This window comes from Pelodiscus sinensis, chromosome 3 (genome assembly GCF_049634645.1).
Source record: "Pelodiscus sinensis isolate JC-2024 chromosome 3, ASM4963464v1, whole genome shotgun sequence".
NCBI classification, from domain to species: domain Eukaryota; kingdom Metazoa; phylum Chordata; order Testudines; family Trionychidae; genus Pelodiscus; species Pelodiscus sinensis.
The window spans coordinates 122,051,106-122,067,447 of record NC_134713.1 but is presented as its reverse complement, the minus strand read 5'-3'; the positions used below and the strand labels follow the sequence as shown (position 1 = coordinate 122,067,447).

General features: G+C 42.2%; 1 protein-coding gene across 1 annotated transcript; it reads left to right on the top strand.

Annotated features, from left to right (window-relative positions):
- Positions 1 to 311: 311 nt before the first annotated feature.
- DLL1 (delta like canonical Notch ligand 1) lies at positions 312 to 10,526 on the top strand. The gene is made up of 11 exons (XM_075924691.1): positions 312 to 1,288; positions 1,637 to 1,936; positions 2,684 to 2,744; positions 3,034 to 3,291; positions 5,693 to 5,753; positions 6,234 to 6,364; positions 6,947 to 7,116; positions 7,221 to 7,437; positions 8,413 to 9,205; positions 9,322 to 9,436; positions 9,866 to 10,526. Exons 1-11 carry the CDS (start codon positions 1,229 to 1,231, stop codon positions 9,869 to 9,871), a joined length of 2,172 nt encoding a protein of 723 aa, XP_075780806.1. The 5' UTR covers positions 312 to 1,228; the 3' UTR covers positions 9,872 to 10,526.
- Positions 10,527 to 16,342: the final 5,816 nt, after the last annotated feature.

The following is a 16,342-nucleotide window of genomic DNA, read 5'->3' as shown; positions in this document are numbered from 1 at the left end:
GGAAATGTACATTATTACCAACAACTTACTTTTCTGGGGCACAGTGGTGCTTTTGCACATTTCAAGAGGTAATTCTAGATCTTAGGGCTTGGAGCTCGTTTTCTTGCTGGGGTGTATTGCTCGCTCTCTTTCTGTGCATGTTGCGAGAGGGTGTTACCATCTCCCCAGAGCAGAAGGGGGATTCTTGCGGTTACCAAATTTGCAGGAATGTAAATGAGCGCGTTTGGTGAGAGTCGGGAGGGGAGAGGGGTAAAGGAGGAGGAGGATTGCACATTTTACAGCTCACTGACCATTTGGCGATCCATTAAGAGGAGGGTTTGGAAAAGTGGCTCCTTTGTGACAGCTCTAGCCAGATTGGGGGGCTGCTCATTTGCATCTCATTAGCCATGCAGGAGGCCGGCGGGATATAAGGAAGGCAGGCGCCTGATGAGAGGCAGATCCATAGTGCTTCACACTCGGAGAGAGCCACAGCAAAGCTCACACACGCGAGGAGAGCCCCAGGAGCACACACGGGCGCGCTCAGGTCGCTTTCATTAAGACATTCTCTGATTTTTTTTTTTATAAAAATTGGCTTGGATTCCTTAACAAAAAAAAAAAAAAAAAAAAAAAGACACCACAAAACATAACGAGATCGATCTTTGCTTCTTGCGAGGAGGGGATGAGTCCAACGTGACCTGCAAATTGCTGCTGCTGTTTGACACTTCCCAGCCCCTCATCTGCGCGGGGCCAGCTCCGCGCACGCGGAGAACACTCAGCCCCCCCGCCCTCGCTCCGCTCGTTTGAAGGCACCGGGAATTATCGCTTCCTCCTCTTAGTCTACAGGGATTTCCAGATCGCTGATTTTTAATCTTCCACGAGAAGCCTTTTCTCTGCCTCTGTTGGGAATTAAGTGGCTTTTTTTCCGTTTTGGCTGGTGGGGAAAGAGAAGCTTTAGGCGAAAGGAGAAACGCACTGAATTGGAAGAGGAAAGGAGAAAAAAGTTGCTGTTTAGAGTATCAGTCTTAACAAAACAGGCTCACCTCTTTTTGCCACCCAGAAGGGCTGTCAGTCTCCCCAAGAGCATCACCAAGAAAAAAAAGAGAAAAAGAGACTCTTGAGAGAGGCAAACTTTAACACTAACTCCACTGGCACAAGAGGCTTCTCCAGCCCAGGCTTCTTGAGAGACACTTGATTTTTTTGCTCGTGAAAGAAAGGGGAAAAGAAGGAAAGAGAACCCCTCCCCTCCAAAATGGGAGGTCAGTCCATGCTGACTCTTGCCATCCTCTCGGTACTGCTTTGCCATTGCCAGGTAAGTGGATCTGGGGTGCTAGTCCTGCGCGCTTCAATGCACAACAGCTCACTGGGGGGAGAAGGGGGAACGAAGGGGGTGGCATCCCCCCCCCCCCCCGTTGCAAAGGAAAACGCCAGCGGGTGGCTGGGAGCGAGGGATGCGGCAAACTGTGGAGCCTCCTCTCTGGCGAGGAGGAGTCTGGTCCCCCAGCCCTGCGGGTGGCGGCTCTCCGTGCAGCCGCTGGGAGCGGAGCCGGGGGGTGGGGGAGAAGGCTCCAGCTGCACGGTGCGCCCGCGTTGTGACCCCCTGCCCTCCGCGCCGGCGGGCGCCTTTTGACGAGCTGCGTGTCCCCCCCTCCCCCCGCAGGTGCGGTGCTCCGGGGTGTTCGAGCTGAAGCTGCAGGAGTTTGTCAATAAGAAGGGGCTGCTGGGGAACCGCAACTGCTGCCGCGGGGGGAGCGGCGGCGCCGGGCTGCAGCAGTGCGACTGCAAGACCTTCTTCCGCGTGTGCCTCAAGCACTACCAGGCCAGCGTCTCCCCCGAGCCGCCCTGCACCTACGGCAGCGCCATCACCCCCGTGCTGGGAGCCAACTCCTTCAGCGTGCCCGACAGCGCCGAGCCCGCCTTCAGCAACCCCATCCGCTTCCCCTTCGGCTTCACCTGGCCCGTAAGTGCCTCCCCCCCCCCCCCCCGGGGGCTGGGCGCGCGCCGGGGAGGTGGCCACAGGCAGGGCTTGCGGCGGGGGGAGGGGGCGGCCCAGGGTGGTTTGATGGGCGGGAAGCAGGGGCTGCCTCTAGACGGCGGCGGGGAGGGAGCGCGGTGTCGCAGCCAGCTTGTGTGTCTCTATGGAACCGGCCAGCCTGCCAGCTGACTGGAGGCCCGTGGGAGCGGCTGGGCGTGTTTTGGGAGGTGCCTCCCCCCCCGCCACTCGCCAACACAAGTATGGTTCCCGGTGTGCGGAAGTCCTGATTCCCTCCCCCCTCCTTCTCCGTCCTCCCCCTCCCCCGCCCACTTCTCTGCCTGGAGCAGGCTGTTTGCTAATAGCCAGCCCTGCGTGCCATTCCCAAAGGACCTTCCAGCCCATCCTCCCAGTGTCTGCAACTGGGGGAAATTAAGTGTGAAGATTAATGGCAACTGCCCTCACATCCTACCCACCGCCTCCCTGCCCTTTTCTAAACACCATATCCTGTACCAGCAGGCTGAAATAACAGGCCAGGAAACAACTCTTCAAAAAGCTCTTCCAATCCCCTGAGAAAAGTGAAAACAATCTGGAGTCAGGGATTAGGCCGGGGGTTGCACCTAACCTGCACATGCATTCCTGTCCCTGTCCCTGCTGCCTGTGATCACATTTTTGCTGACTTTAGAATTTGATTCTCATTTTGTGTTCATTTTTTCTTGTATTTTAATTTTCCAGGGCACTTTCTCTCTCATCATTGAAGCTTTGCATACAGATTCTCCCGATGACCTCAACACAGGTAAATACCTTCCTGCAAATTCTTTTCCAGGATTAAATCCAAACCTACTACTTCTCAGGCTCAGGTTCCTTTCTTTCTCAAGTCATGTAGCCGCTCCTTGCCCTCTCTCACTCTCCTGCTTTCAAAAGGGTGTTCTCAGAAACGGAGCCCAGCAGGCACATGGCTTTCGCATTTCTGAATTTACAATATTCCCCTCCTGTGAACTCCTCCAGGTAATCTATTGTGTTTATTCCCACTGCACTCCCATCACTCACAGCTAATTGAATTTTTTCCTTTCATCTCTTCACAGAGAACCCAGAACGCCTTATCAGTCGGCTGGCCACGCAACGCCATTTGACAGTGGGGGAGGAGTGGTCCCAGGACCTGCACAGCAATGACCGCACTGACCTCAAGTATTCCTACCGCTTTGTGTGTGATGAACACTACTATGGAGAGGGCTGCTCTGTTTTCTGCCGTCCCAGGGATGATGCCTTTGGCCACTTCACTTGCGGAGAGCGTGGTGAGAAGGTCTGCAACCCAGGCTGGAAGGGCCAGTACTGCACGGAACGTGAGTGTCCACTAAGAAACACAATTGAATCTCTCCTTGCTACAGTCACATGTATCCCAATTCCCACTGAAGTCAATGGAAGATATTCCATTGACTTCACCGTGCATTGGTTCAGGTCTCAGATGAAAATAAAAACCAAGATAGAAAGAGTATATGAGGGCGTGGTGCTGTATAAAAGGTTTTATTGGCATGGACTGTGGGATGACCTCATTCCTCAGAAGTACCAAAACAATAAGTGAGTTATCTGAAATGATTCCCCACTTACACCAGTGACATCACTATGCCATTACATATTATGTTTATACCAAAAATTGTATAGAAAAATTAATTATAGAAATGTTTCAGAAAGTTTAAAAGAAAACATATCAGGGCTATTTATGGCATCTTTCTATCACTAAGTCAGAGTATCTTCACACCATGTGGTACAAGCCTTAGAGGAATTATAGCTCATAGAACTTCTACAGCTCCAAAGTAGCTTATCCATTAGTCATAAAGTCACGACTGTAATGTTTGATATCTCACAATTTTCCGAAACAAGTGCTGTTACCTATTGGAAAAGAGGAGTCCAAGATCCTCTCTAGTGATATAAAGAACATTTATTCCTAATCCTGGAAGATCATGAGATACTGGGTCATAAATGTGACACAAGTCAAGGACTGAATATTACCCTCCCTATACTCCAGATCAGTGTAATTCAGAGGAGAAACACATTTATGGGAAATAGGAAACATTATGGAGGCAGGTTGTGTTTTTGTTTTTTATTAAACAAAAGCGGTGCTTGACTCTCCTGTCAGAAGATGTAGCCCTGGCAGAGAAAGAACAGTGGGCAGATTGCAGCTGATGTGGTCAAAGAAGTCAGATAAATTGAAGATAAATATAAAGCCCCCCCCCCACTCTGCTATACGCTAGTATATGGTAATATTCTAATTTGTGTGTATCCTATAATAATATATTGACAGATAACTGAATTCCCCCTCCAAACCTCACAAACCATGATGCTTAAGAGGAAGAAAACAATGTAGATGTGATAGTGTGCAAGGCAGCCTATCTGTTTGCCTTGTAAAAAATAAAAAGAGCTAAATTGTGAGTTCAGATGGCCTGTTATTAAACAGGCCCAGTTTATTCTCATTGTTAGGGAATAATATGGTGATCACAGTCCTACATGGCACAATTTTGAAAAGTAAATAGAGGGCTTGAATTTCCCCTTTAAATGGTTGCAGTGCCCCATGGATTAAAGGTTTTTACTGGAATTCTTAGGGGGGTGGAGGAAGAGGAAATTTTTCTTTGAACAGTTTTGGGGTTTCAGTACCTTTTGATATTTGTATATTGCTGCTTTTTCTGTTACCAAGCAGACTATTTCTCCTCTCCTCTTAGTACAGTCTACTTTGTGTCTTATGAAAAATCAGCTAAAATATGTGAAATAATGTTTATTAGGCAGTACAGTTTGTGTGCCTGTGCAAAAAGAATGTTTTTCTGGTTAGCAAGTGAGGTTTCCAGGCTCCCTGTTTCTTTCTTTCTTTCTTTCTTTCTTTCTTTCTTTCTTTCTTTCTTTCTTTCTTTCTTTCTTTCTTTCTTTCTTTCTTTCTTTCTTTCTTTCTTTCTTTCTTTCTTTCTTTCTTCATGTCATTGTCTCTGGCAAGCTTTGTTGAATTAAAACTTTGCAGTGCCTGCTTAATGAGTTCCATAACCAGGCGAAATAATGAGCAGAAGTCTCTTTTCCCCCCCACCCTCCCTCCTTCTGGCCCACTTACCTCTTTACTATGTTTGTGCCCACCCGCCCCCTTTTCTTGCAAGGGGGAGGGAGAACTTTAGACTTATTGATTTGAATAAGAAAAAAGTTTGTGCAGAGAAATCACGCGCGTGCCATAGATTAGATCTGGGCAGGGATAGGCTGCTGGGGAAGCATATCTTAGCTCCGATTGGTTGCAAGGGGTTGGGGGTATTGTTGCAGTGGGGCAGCTGCTGAGAGAGAATAGACAATAGAGCAGCTGTCCTGCACTGGCACCCTGCACACCAGCTGTCCACTCTTATCTACACACACACTTTCTGGGGATATTAAGAGGTGGAGCTGTGTGCATAGAATTGGAAAAAAGGACTTCTGACCCTCACTGGGAAGGAAAGAGGGGTGGGGGCTGTAGGGAAGGGAGCAATTGTGAGCCCTCTTTTGTCTGTGTGCAACTGTATTAAGAAGAATGCTCATCCCTAGTGATCAGCAAAGTACCCAGTTACTAAGGAAGATCAATACTCCACCAGCCTTCAGAGATTAACTCAGCTGCTATTAACTGACTGAACTAGTGAAAGAGGGTTTGTCCCAACCCAGAAGACACTTCAAAACTGTATTTTCAGAAGGGATGTATTTGACCCCGCAGCTTATATATCCATATGTTTTATTTATATGCAGCAATTTGCTTGCCTGGATGTGATGAACAACATGGCTTTTGTGACAAGCCTGGAGAATGCAAGTAAGTTTTCAGAGGTTTTTCCTTTTTTAAAAGATGCTGTTGGTCCGTAATGTCAAATTGATGCTCTAGACTTAGATAAGACATCTGTCATCTGAAGGTTAGTTACTTCAAAGGAGATAGTAACCTGAGAAATCCAGATAATACCAGATCTAGAAGTATTAATCTAAAAGTCAAACATCAGTGTCATTTATATTAACATAATGGGTTTACAGTAGTATATGCAAGGTTAGCTGTTTGTTATGATAGTAAACAAAATAAGTACCTAGAATAATAGCTCTGTTTAAGGCAATGAGAGAAGTAGCTGGGGCTGATGAAAGCTGATGCTACAGCTAGGCTCAGTGACTTTCCCACATGAGGGATCACTAAAGGCTTTTTAGGAAACTTGATTCCTGGTTTTTGCTTCAGTGTGTTTGCAGAGTTTGAGATAGGATTTCTAACTGGTGGAAGTACAAATCTGACAACCCTTTGTCTGTTTTGCAGATGTAGGGTTGGGTGGCAAGGGCGTTATTGTGACGAGTGCATCCGATACCCAGGCTGTCTTCATGGTACCTGTCAACAACCTTGGCAATGCAACTGTCAGGAAGGCTGGGGTGGCCTTTTCTGTAACCAAGGTAAGTTCCTGATCATTGCATATCATAACCTTTTAGAAAATAACACCATTTTCTAGAGCAGCGGTTTTCAAACCTTTTTTTTCTCATGACCCTGTTGAAGAAAATTGTTGATTCTGTGACCCAATGTAATTTGACTAGAGTGTGTGCTCTAAGGCAGGGCGGAGGATGAGAGCTTTGGGATGTAGGAGGAAACTCAGAGCTGTGCCTCAGAAGCAGGCAGCAGCAGATTCACAGCCAATGGGAGGGAGGAGTTAGTGTTCAGGGCAGGGGCAGTGCATGAAGTCCTGTGCACTCTCTTCGCCCATCCATGTAGGATCCAGGCCTGCTGCTGGCTACTTCTGGGGTGCAGTGCAGTCTGCAGGGCCCGGACAGGCTTGTGTAGCCTGTCTTAGCACCCTCATTGGTCACCTGATCACTCTGGAGTAATGAGACCCACTCCTGACTTTCCATGACCCAGTATTGCGTTGTGACTTGTAGTTTGAAAATCACTGGCTCTAGAGTGCCTCCTCATTCAAGATGTGTAACAGTTGCAAACTATCACATATCTTTATGGATCTGTCTTATCTTTAAAATCTTTTCCAGATCTTAATTATTGTACTCATCATAAGCCTTGCAAAAATGGTGCCACTTGCACCAATACTGGCCAGGGAAGCTACACTTGTTCTTGCCGTCCTGGGTACACGGGATCCAACTGTGAGATTGAAATCAATGAATGTGATGCTAACCCCTGCAAGAATGGTGGAAGCTGCACCGTAAGTTAAAGGAGTTAATGATATTTTAAAAATCCGAATAACTAAAGACACTTTCACAATAATTTTTATTTTTATTTACGTTGAATCATTTTTTTCCCCTGTAGGATCTTGAAAACAGCTATTCCTGTAACTGCCCACCTGGCTTCTATGGTAAAAACTGTGAGCTGAGTGCTATGACTTGCGCTGATGGCCCATGCTTCAATGGAGGGCGGTGTACAGACAACCCTGATGGTGGATACAGCTGTCGTTGCCCGTTGGGTTACTCCGGGTTTAACTGTGAAAAGAAAATTGATTATTGCAGCTCCAGTCCTTGTGCTAATGGTAAGGCAAACTACCTTTGCCTCTTAAAGGGACACTGTCATGTAACTGAGGCTGCCAATGTAGGGTTTGTATAAAAATAAAATTATAGGTTAATCTATCATTTTTAAGCGGAACTTCTTGCCATGTTGTGCCATCAGTTCTTACCTATAACTCCCCCATTGACTCAACTGAGGAGTTTTGCTTAAAAGTTGATGGTGTGATATGGCACCATAGTATAAGTAGTATTGTCTTTCAATGTGATCTTGAGTGTGGCATTTGGCCTCCTTGTGCCTCAAGTTCCATATTTGTAAAATGGGAATACCAATACTTTAAAAATGCCTTTGTAAAATTGCTTTGAGCTCTATGGATGAAATGGATCATCAACATGCTAAATAATTTTATTGTTTAGCAGTAGTAAAACTGTTTTCATTTTTTAAAAAGGGGCTTTAAAAAAAAATTCTCCATATTGGTTGCAATCCGAACTCTGCAACATTGTGTCAATGCAGGTAAACCAAGATATGAAATTGACTTAGTCTAGTTCCACTGATGTAGCTGAGTAAAAAGCAAAAACGTGAACAGAGTAAGTGGTGAAAAGCTTACCTTTTAAATAAGGTTTTGAAAATTAACTAAAGTTTTATTACTGGAAACAGAAGGAAAAATTTAAGAGTGAGCTAGGATTTTCAGAAATGGGTCTTAATTCCATGTTTGTTTTTAGGCATCCATTTTTTAAGTCTTGGCCTCAATTTTCATCATTTTAAGAAAAAACAACAAGGAGACTACATGCATCTGACAAAATGGTTTTTACTCATGAAAACTTGTGCCTAAATAAATCTGTTAGTCTTTATGATGCCACAGTACTACTCCTTGTTTTTACAGAAACAAAAGCCTATCGCTTTGAGACTTGTCATCATATTAAGTACACAGTGAAGCAGAAGAGTTGTTGCTTGACATTATATAACAACTTATCTATTATTTGTCATTTTTAATATATTGCAGGAGCCCAGTGTGTTGATCTTGGAAATTCCTACATATGCCAATGCCAGGCTGGTTTTACTGGAAGACACTGTGATGATAATGTGGATGACTGTGCCTCCTTCCCTTGTCTGAATGGTGGAACCTGCCAAGATGGAATTAATGACTATTCTTGCACCTGTCCCCCAGGATACAATGGAAAGAACTGTAGTGCTCCAGTCAACAAATGTGAACACAACCCTTGTCACAATGGGGCTACTTGCCATGAAAGAAACAACCGTTATGTGTGTGAGTGTGCTCGGGGATATGGTGGACTCAACTGCCAGTTTTTGCTCCCTGAACAGCCTCAGGGTCCTGTAATTGTTGATTTTACTGAGAAGTACACTGAGGGTCAGAATGCACAGTTTCCTTGGATTGCAGTATGTGCTGGGATTATTCTGGTCCTGATGTTATTGCTGGGGTGCGCTGCTATTGTTGTCTGTGTCAGACTCAAAATGCAAAAGAGGCACCATCAGCCTGATGCATGCAGGAGTGAAACAGAGACCATGAACAACTTGGCCAACTGCCAACGTGAAAAGGACATTTCAATAAGTGTCATTGGTGCCACCCAGATTAAAAACACAAATAAGAAAGTAGACTTTCACAGTGATAACTCTGATAAAAGTGGCTACAAAGTTAGATACCCATCAGTGGATTACAATTTGGTGCATGAACTCAAGAATGAGGACTCTGTTAAAGAAGAACACAGCAAATGCGAAGCCAAGTGTGAAACATATGATTCAGAGGCAGAAGAGAAAAGTGCAGTACCACTAAAGAGGTATGGTTCTGATGATAGCTCTGAGAGAACAGTTTTACTGCAAAGGGTGTATATGTTTTCTTATTGGTACTAGAAGCAGCCATCTGATTTTTTTTTTTTGGTTTTGTCTTCAATAGTGATACTTCTGAAAGAAAACGACCAGAATCAGTATATTCCACTTCAAAGGACACGAAGTACCAGTCGGTGTATGTCATATCAGAAGAGAAAGATGAGTGCATCATAGCAACTGAGGTTAGTACAGTGCGTAATGGTTGCAAAAAAAAAAAAAAAAAAGGAACCAGATCTTGAGGTAGTGTAGATCAGTGCAGCTCTGTTGTCTTTAATGGTTTCTATATATATTTAAATTTACACTTGGTGAGATCTGTCCTGATGTGTTTATTTTCTTGTGAAGGCTGTAAAACCTATAGTTTATTTTAGGATAAATCCCAATCATGCAAATGATTTGCTTCCATGGGAGTTCCACACACCGAGAGCTTGCAGAACTGGGGCACAGCTGCGTTATTTTAATTTTTTAGTTACCTCTTATTTGTGGAGTCCCTTCTGCCCTACTAGCACATGGATAGACTCCTAGATCTGTCCACCTTTTAATCACTGCGATCCTTTATATGTTTTATTAAACTTTGCTTCTCTCTGTTCTTGGCTTCTGTCAACTCTCTACAGGTGTAAAATGGAAGTGATATGACCAAGTTGTTGTTCAAAACAATTTCAAAGGAGATATGCCCCAATGAATGCTGCTGAAAGAGGAAAGGGAGATAGATTCCTTCACTGACTGCTGCTGAGAAACTAAATTCAGGCTGAGCTGGTTCTCTACTGAAGTTAGCAAAGTGACTGCAAAAAAACAAGATGGACACTAGGCAAGGATCTGTGTTCAAGAATAACTGTTGCACTGCCTTTATGAATTTTATCATTGCACTATGGTCAGTTGCTTTTCTATATATATTTAAATGAATGGACTTAATTACTACATAAGAAGCATGCACTGCGTGAAGTGTATATTTTGGATTCTTATGAGCCAGTCTTTTCTTGAATTAGAGACACAAACACTGCCTTTAATGTCTTTTTTTATACTAAAATGTGTTTTTACTAGGTGAAAAAAGTGTGTTATTTTTTTGAATCTGTAAAAATATTTTCATGATAATTGTAAAGCTTGAGTATTTTGTGATGTTCATTTTTTATAATTTAAATTTTTTGGTAAATATGTACAAAGGCACTTCGGGTCTATGTGACTATATTTTTTGTATATAAATGTATTTATGGAATATTGTGCAAATGTTATTTGAGTTTTTTTACTGTTTTGTTAATGAAGAAATTCATTTTTAAAATATTTTTCCAAAATAAATATTATTAATGATAACCAAAAAGCTATCTTTACTCTACAAAACAAATATGATCCAAACTTGCCATCCATTGCCAACTGGAGATTTGACATACTTTAGTAGGTTATTAGGCAGAGCAGGGATAGGATTCAAAGTTGTAAGAAACGATGGAAAAGAACTTCTCTGATATAAATCCCTCCTTACACTTTTCATTCCCATTGATTTTCTCAATGATTGACCTTTGGAGTTGACACATGTGCTTGTGCTATCCCAAAATTAAACTTCTGTGGAAAGTCGAAGTAATAATTTGTACAGTCATTTTGTAATACATATAAACAAATACTGTGTAATTTTCTTAGAAGGATCAGTTCAGGCATTCTCCTGTTTGATCCATGGAACCTTTAAGGACTCAGGTTGTCATTTCTTACACTTCAAAATTCTCCTTGAAGTCATTGGGAATTTTGGGTGTCCCAAGCATGCCAGAATGGGCATCTTTGGCCAAATCCTTCATGTGTATCCATAAAAAGTGAGCTTTTCAAATTAAACCTGAATATAAACAAAATTTCCATCTTAGAAGAGAGAGTTCTATTAGGTTTTTGAGGCTAAATCAATTGATGGTATAAGTGCTTTGAACTCCAGTGACTTTAACGTATTTCTACCTATAAAATCTATTACTGTATGAAAATATTTGCAGTACACTTATCATTATGATTTATGAGCACAGTGGAGTCAAACCCCCCTTGTGCCAGTGGTGAATTTGGCCTTTAATGCCAACACGGCTTAATTAATTACAGTTTGGACTAATTGACCTGTCTTTAAGCAGCAATGCATTTTGAAACATCTAAGAAATCATTTTCATTCTGATCAGAATGTGGCTGATCATTACTGATCTGATTCAAGTCCACTGAAGACAATGGAGATACTCCAATTGTCTTCAGTGGGATCTGATCAGGCCCTATTTGCAAAGCAGAACATGTCCAGAAAAACATATACTTGCAAATGGTAACCTGAAACACTAAATTATGAAGCCTCCTCCCCAAATCTGTTATTAAATGAGATACTTTGATTTAAGTGAATTGATTCTACCCTATAATCCATCTCATTGGAGGAGATGAGTAATACCACAACAGAAAAGAGTCCAGCTTCCACATAAGCAATAACATACATGTAACTGTTAAGATTCACCTGTTATGAACATGCCCCACCACTGGCTGACTGTATGGCTCGAGGCATGTAGTCTCATGGCTCAGACATTGAACTGGTAATTAGAAGACCTGGGGATCTAGTCATAGGTATGTCACTGTCCTGCTGTAAGCTTTGGCCAGTCTCTTCAACTCTCTGTTTCCGTAACCTGGTTGGTGTGGGAACTGTCTCTTTGTGGGCGTGTACTGCACTAAACACATGGAGGGGCAGGGGTTTGGAGCCTCTATGTGCTACCTTAATGCCAATAGGAATAATGACTCTTCACAAAATTAAGTGTTATCATTTCTTACCATCATTGCCGATGGAGTGATTAACCATATGTTCTTAAAGATAAAAGGAGACTAACAAGAATTATTTTAATATGGCGTTATGTGCTGAATTGATTATAAACAAAGCTCCTTTTCCAGAAAGTGAGAGAAACTGCCTTTCCACTAATGGCTCAAAGGGCCCACTTCTGTTTACAAAGTGAGAGGCACAGGTTCAAGGGCACTGTGTAGCTGGTAGTTCAGGGCCTAATTCAGAGCCAATTGTAACAGATAGAAATTCATTTTAATATGGCATTGGACCAGGACCCTCCTTAATCAGCTTATCAGCTGATTTGCCTCTCTGCAAAGCGCCTATGGACCAAAACAACAAAAAGCTGCTCCCACCAGGTAAAAATGCTAAAGGAGGGATTAGTGGAAGCAAATTTAACTGCCCTCAGTCAGGGTTAATTTCCCATGGGCAATCAGTTAGTGCAGGAAGGTAGATTTTACTTTATGTGATTCTAGATGCAATTTCTCCGTGAAACATGGTGATATTCAGGGACCTCACCACCTACATATTTACCAGGGTCAATGTTAATAAGTATTGTTCAAAAGTGAAGGGCACTGACACAGTATGGAACAACTAGCAGAGACTGCATCACCTTGTTAGTGTCAGGGATTTTGTGAACAGTGAGCCTTAGCAGCAATAGACAATATATTAAATCTAGGACACACTCTCCCTCCATGTTCAAGTTTTAATTGTGAAAAAATTGATTTCAAAGTTGTTTTAAAGGGGCATTATGTTTATGTTGTACACAAGGAAGGAGGATGGTCTGGGCGGCAGGAAACTGGGGCTCTATTCCTGGCTCTACCACAGACTTCATGTGTAGAGGAAGGATGGTCATGTGGTTAAGGCACGATAGTGGGATTCAGAAGAACTGCATTCTATTTCCAGCTCTCCCTGCAGACTTCCTGAGGGACCTTGGACCTGTATCACTTAATCTCAATCTGCCTCAGTGAAACGGAGGATAATAATACCCAATCTCACAGTGATGTTGAGGATAGTTGCATTAATGTGTGTGAGGCACTCAGATGCAATGGTGTGGGGGAACATAAAAAAAATCCCTGTATTTCCATTTGCCCATCTGCTAGATGACAACCTGCCCTTTATAAAACACTTTATGCTTCTTGGATGGAATAACACTCCATGACAAAATAGAAACATACATCATTCTGCAGAGGATACACATAGAATATACTGTCAAATAAGTGCACAGGCAATGTGTTTATAGTAGACTCCTCCCCAAGTATACAGTTGTTCTATTTAGAATGCATCCACAGGCAGATACACAGACAGTGCTTGGTTTGGGACAAAAGGTGAAAGAAAACTGAAAAGATTACAAAAGTACACAAGCACGAATTCTAAACTGAAAGATACTGGTAATCTCACTGACTGTCTGCATTTGCAAATCTTTCATTGGCACTCTGTCATTACCCAGGACAATTTAAACACAACTTAATGTAGACAAGGCATATAGTATTTAACATTGTGCCAGCTGGGAGGAGCTGTGCACATGAAGATGCAGTTCACACAGGTTTTTTTTTACCAGAATAAGTGTTGGTTAGAAATGTGAGCTTTTACTGCTATAGTTATGCTGGTACAATTTCTAGGCTATGTCTACACTCGCGGCTTCTTGCGCGAGTAATATGCAAATGAGTCTAAGTGTGGAATATCGCTGAGCCTCATTTGCATACCTAATGAGCCACCATTTTTTTCAGAAGAGGCTCTTGTGCAAGAAGGAGTGTCTACACTGCCCCTCCTTGCGCAAGAAAAGCCCTCTTGCGCAATGCCGTTACACCTATTACTTGAGAGGAAGAACGGCATTGCGCAAGAGGGTTTTTCTTGTGCAAGAAGGGGCAGTGTAGATGTTTCTTCTTGCGCAAGAGCCTCTTCTGAAAAAAATGGTGGCTCATTAGGTATGCAAATGAGGCTCAGCGATATTCCACACTTAGCCTCATTTGCATATTACTCACGCAAGAAGCCGCAAGTGAAGACATAGCCTTACTGTGGAGGCAGTTCTATTGCCACAAACATGCCTTCTCTCTCTCTCTCTCTCTCTCACACACACACACACAAATTGCCTTTTTTGAGCCTTTGGGGGGAAACTGCCTACTGTCATTGTGTGTGAGCATTTCAGGTTCCAAGTTCAATCTGAAAGGCACCTGCAAAAACAAGGGTCTCCTCACTGGCTGCTTGCAAGGTGACTTCCTTTATCCTTTTCTAACCTCTCACACCCTCTTTGCTAGGTGCAGCCTCAGATCAACATGCAAAGCTTGTGGGGAACGGGGATCATATTGGCTGAGGGCAGGCATATTGAAAGTAATGAGAGACAGTGGCCATTTTAAATACAAGAATAGAGAGGAATAGGGTGGTCATCATGAAACCTCCCCTTCCTCGCACCGATCTTGTGAGACTCATGGTAAAAATCACAAAAGCTGGCAATATTGAATTGTCCAGGCTTTACCCATATTACCATGCTTTGTGACCACCAGTAATACGAACTTTCTAGCCACTTTCCTCAAATCCAACTGGCATGGATCACCCTCTAGCACAGCTTGCCATTTGAGCCACAGCAGAGTTGTCCTTGGTTCTGATTCTCTCCTACTTGCACCTTCTGCAATCATTTACACCTAGAATTGGTTGCTATTTCCAACTTCAAAATTTTTTAATGAAAAAAGGGCAAATTTTTTTTACACAAATTTCATGAAAAATGTGTTCCTTGTTTTGACCAGCTCTATTTATACTTGTTCCAAATGGGTGCAACAGACTTGTAAAGTTTTGCATTCACTTGCACTGGTATAAATCACTACAAAGGCACTAGAGAATCAGACTCCTTGAATGATAGGACCATGCTTTATTATTAAGAATCCTTGCAGGTTTTATTCAGCAACCATGAAAATCAAAGGGCTTTATTCTCATTTACATTAAGACTCTTGCCAGAGCTGTGTAGAGGGACATTAGTCAAAATGAGAATTAGGCCTTAAAGGTATTTATCACAAGGTAACCTGTCTCTTACTACAACATTTTTTGTGTGACTCCTTTTAAGAGATTTCTCCTATAAACATCTGTTTACAAAGGTCACCTGACTGACAGATGTTATCCCCTCATGCTTTTTGTTGTAGACTGCTTTTACCTTAATGTATTTTAAATCAAAGTGATTGTGGAATTCTTCATTGTCCAGTAATTGTGATGATTTGGCACAGCTGCTGGTCTGATTCTGAGCTTCTGTGAAAAAAGTGGGTATTTGATGTTTGTCAGTGAAAATTAGCTGCTCTGTTTAGAGCAGCAAGCAATAGGGAAACATTTCATAGAATCCTTATGTTATGCTGGATCTTAGTTTCCCTTCCCTCTGCAAGCATAAGGAAAGTAAAAGCAATGGAACCTGGAATGTATCATGTTGTGCAAAGATCTGTCTAATTCTCTTCAGGAAGTGTTATCTAGGCAAGCAGTTGTGAGCATGCAGAACTGGGCAGATTTATCTGGGTTATCTAATTACCAGACTATCAAGTTTTGCTGACATTTCCTTTTGATAAATGCACTGCATTGCTTTCTTTAACTGTCTGTATTAAAGGCACTATGTTCTCTTAAATTTAACCTAACATCAATATTTCATAAAAACAAGTTTTTTTTATAAAACCTAAGACCAGTGGAAATGTTCCCACAAGCTTAAAATAAATTACTGAAAGCAGTAGTTTTACAATAAACAAACATTACCTTGTAATAGTTGAAACCCACTCCACATTTGAAAGTGAAACTGCCTATAAACACAGACCTGATCTATTTTTCTTTATCCATGCTCAAGGAAATGAAAAAAGTAAATGAGCATAAATTGTGACAAGCATACTGAATGTTTAAAATTCTCTCAGTTGTAATAATCTAGAGTTTCATTAATAATATATGTAAAGATCTTTGTTAACAACATACAATTTTTAAGTTGATAGCGTCCTTTTAATCAAATCAAACCAGAATTAATGGAAGTGACAGACACAAGTTTTGTAAAGTATTAGGCAGATTTATATATTTCTGAAATATAGGCTTACATATAAAAATAATATATATACAGTGAAACCCAAACAAGGACAATCACCAATAGGCAACCACTTTAAAGTATTTATAAGGGGTTTCTGATTATTTTGTTTAACCATGAGTTATATAGTTAGTGAGCAGGAGCTGAACAGTACAGGAGTCCTGGGATGGCAAAATAACAAGCAGCTTTAAAACACTGTTAGAAATGACCTATAGCTTTTCTTTATATGAACATGCCATAGCTCTTAAGTCTTATTTCTCATGACCTTCTGAGACCAGGAAAAAA

Coding starts and splice junctions, on each gene's coding strand:
- DLL1 (XM_075924691.1), top strand. CDS start 1,229: ATGGGAGGTCAGTCCATGCTGACTCTTGCCATCCTCTCGGTACTGCTT. Junction 1,937..2,683: donor CCTTCGGCTTCACCTGGCCC/GTAAGTGCCTCC, acceptor TTAATTTTCCAG/GGCACTTTCTCTCTCATCAT. Junction 6,365..6,946: donor TGGCCTTTTCTGTAACCAAG/GTAAGTTCCTGA, acceptor AATCTTTTCCAG/ATCTTAATTATTGTACTCAT.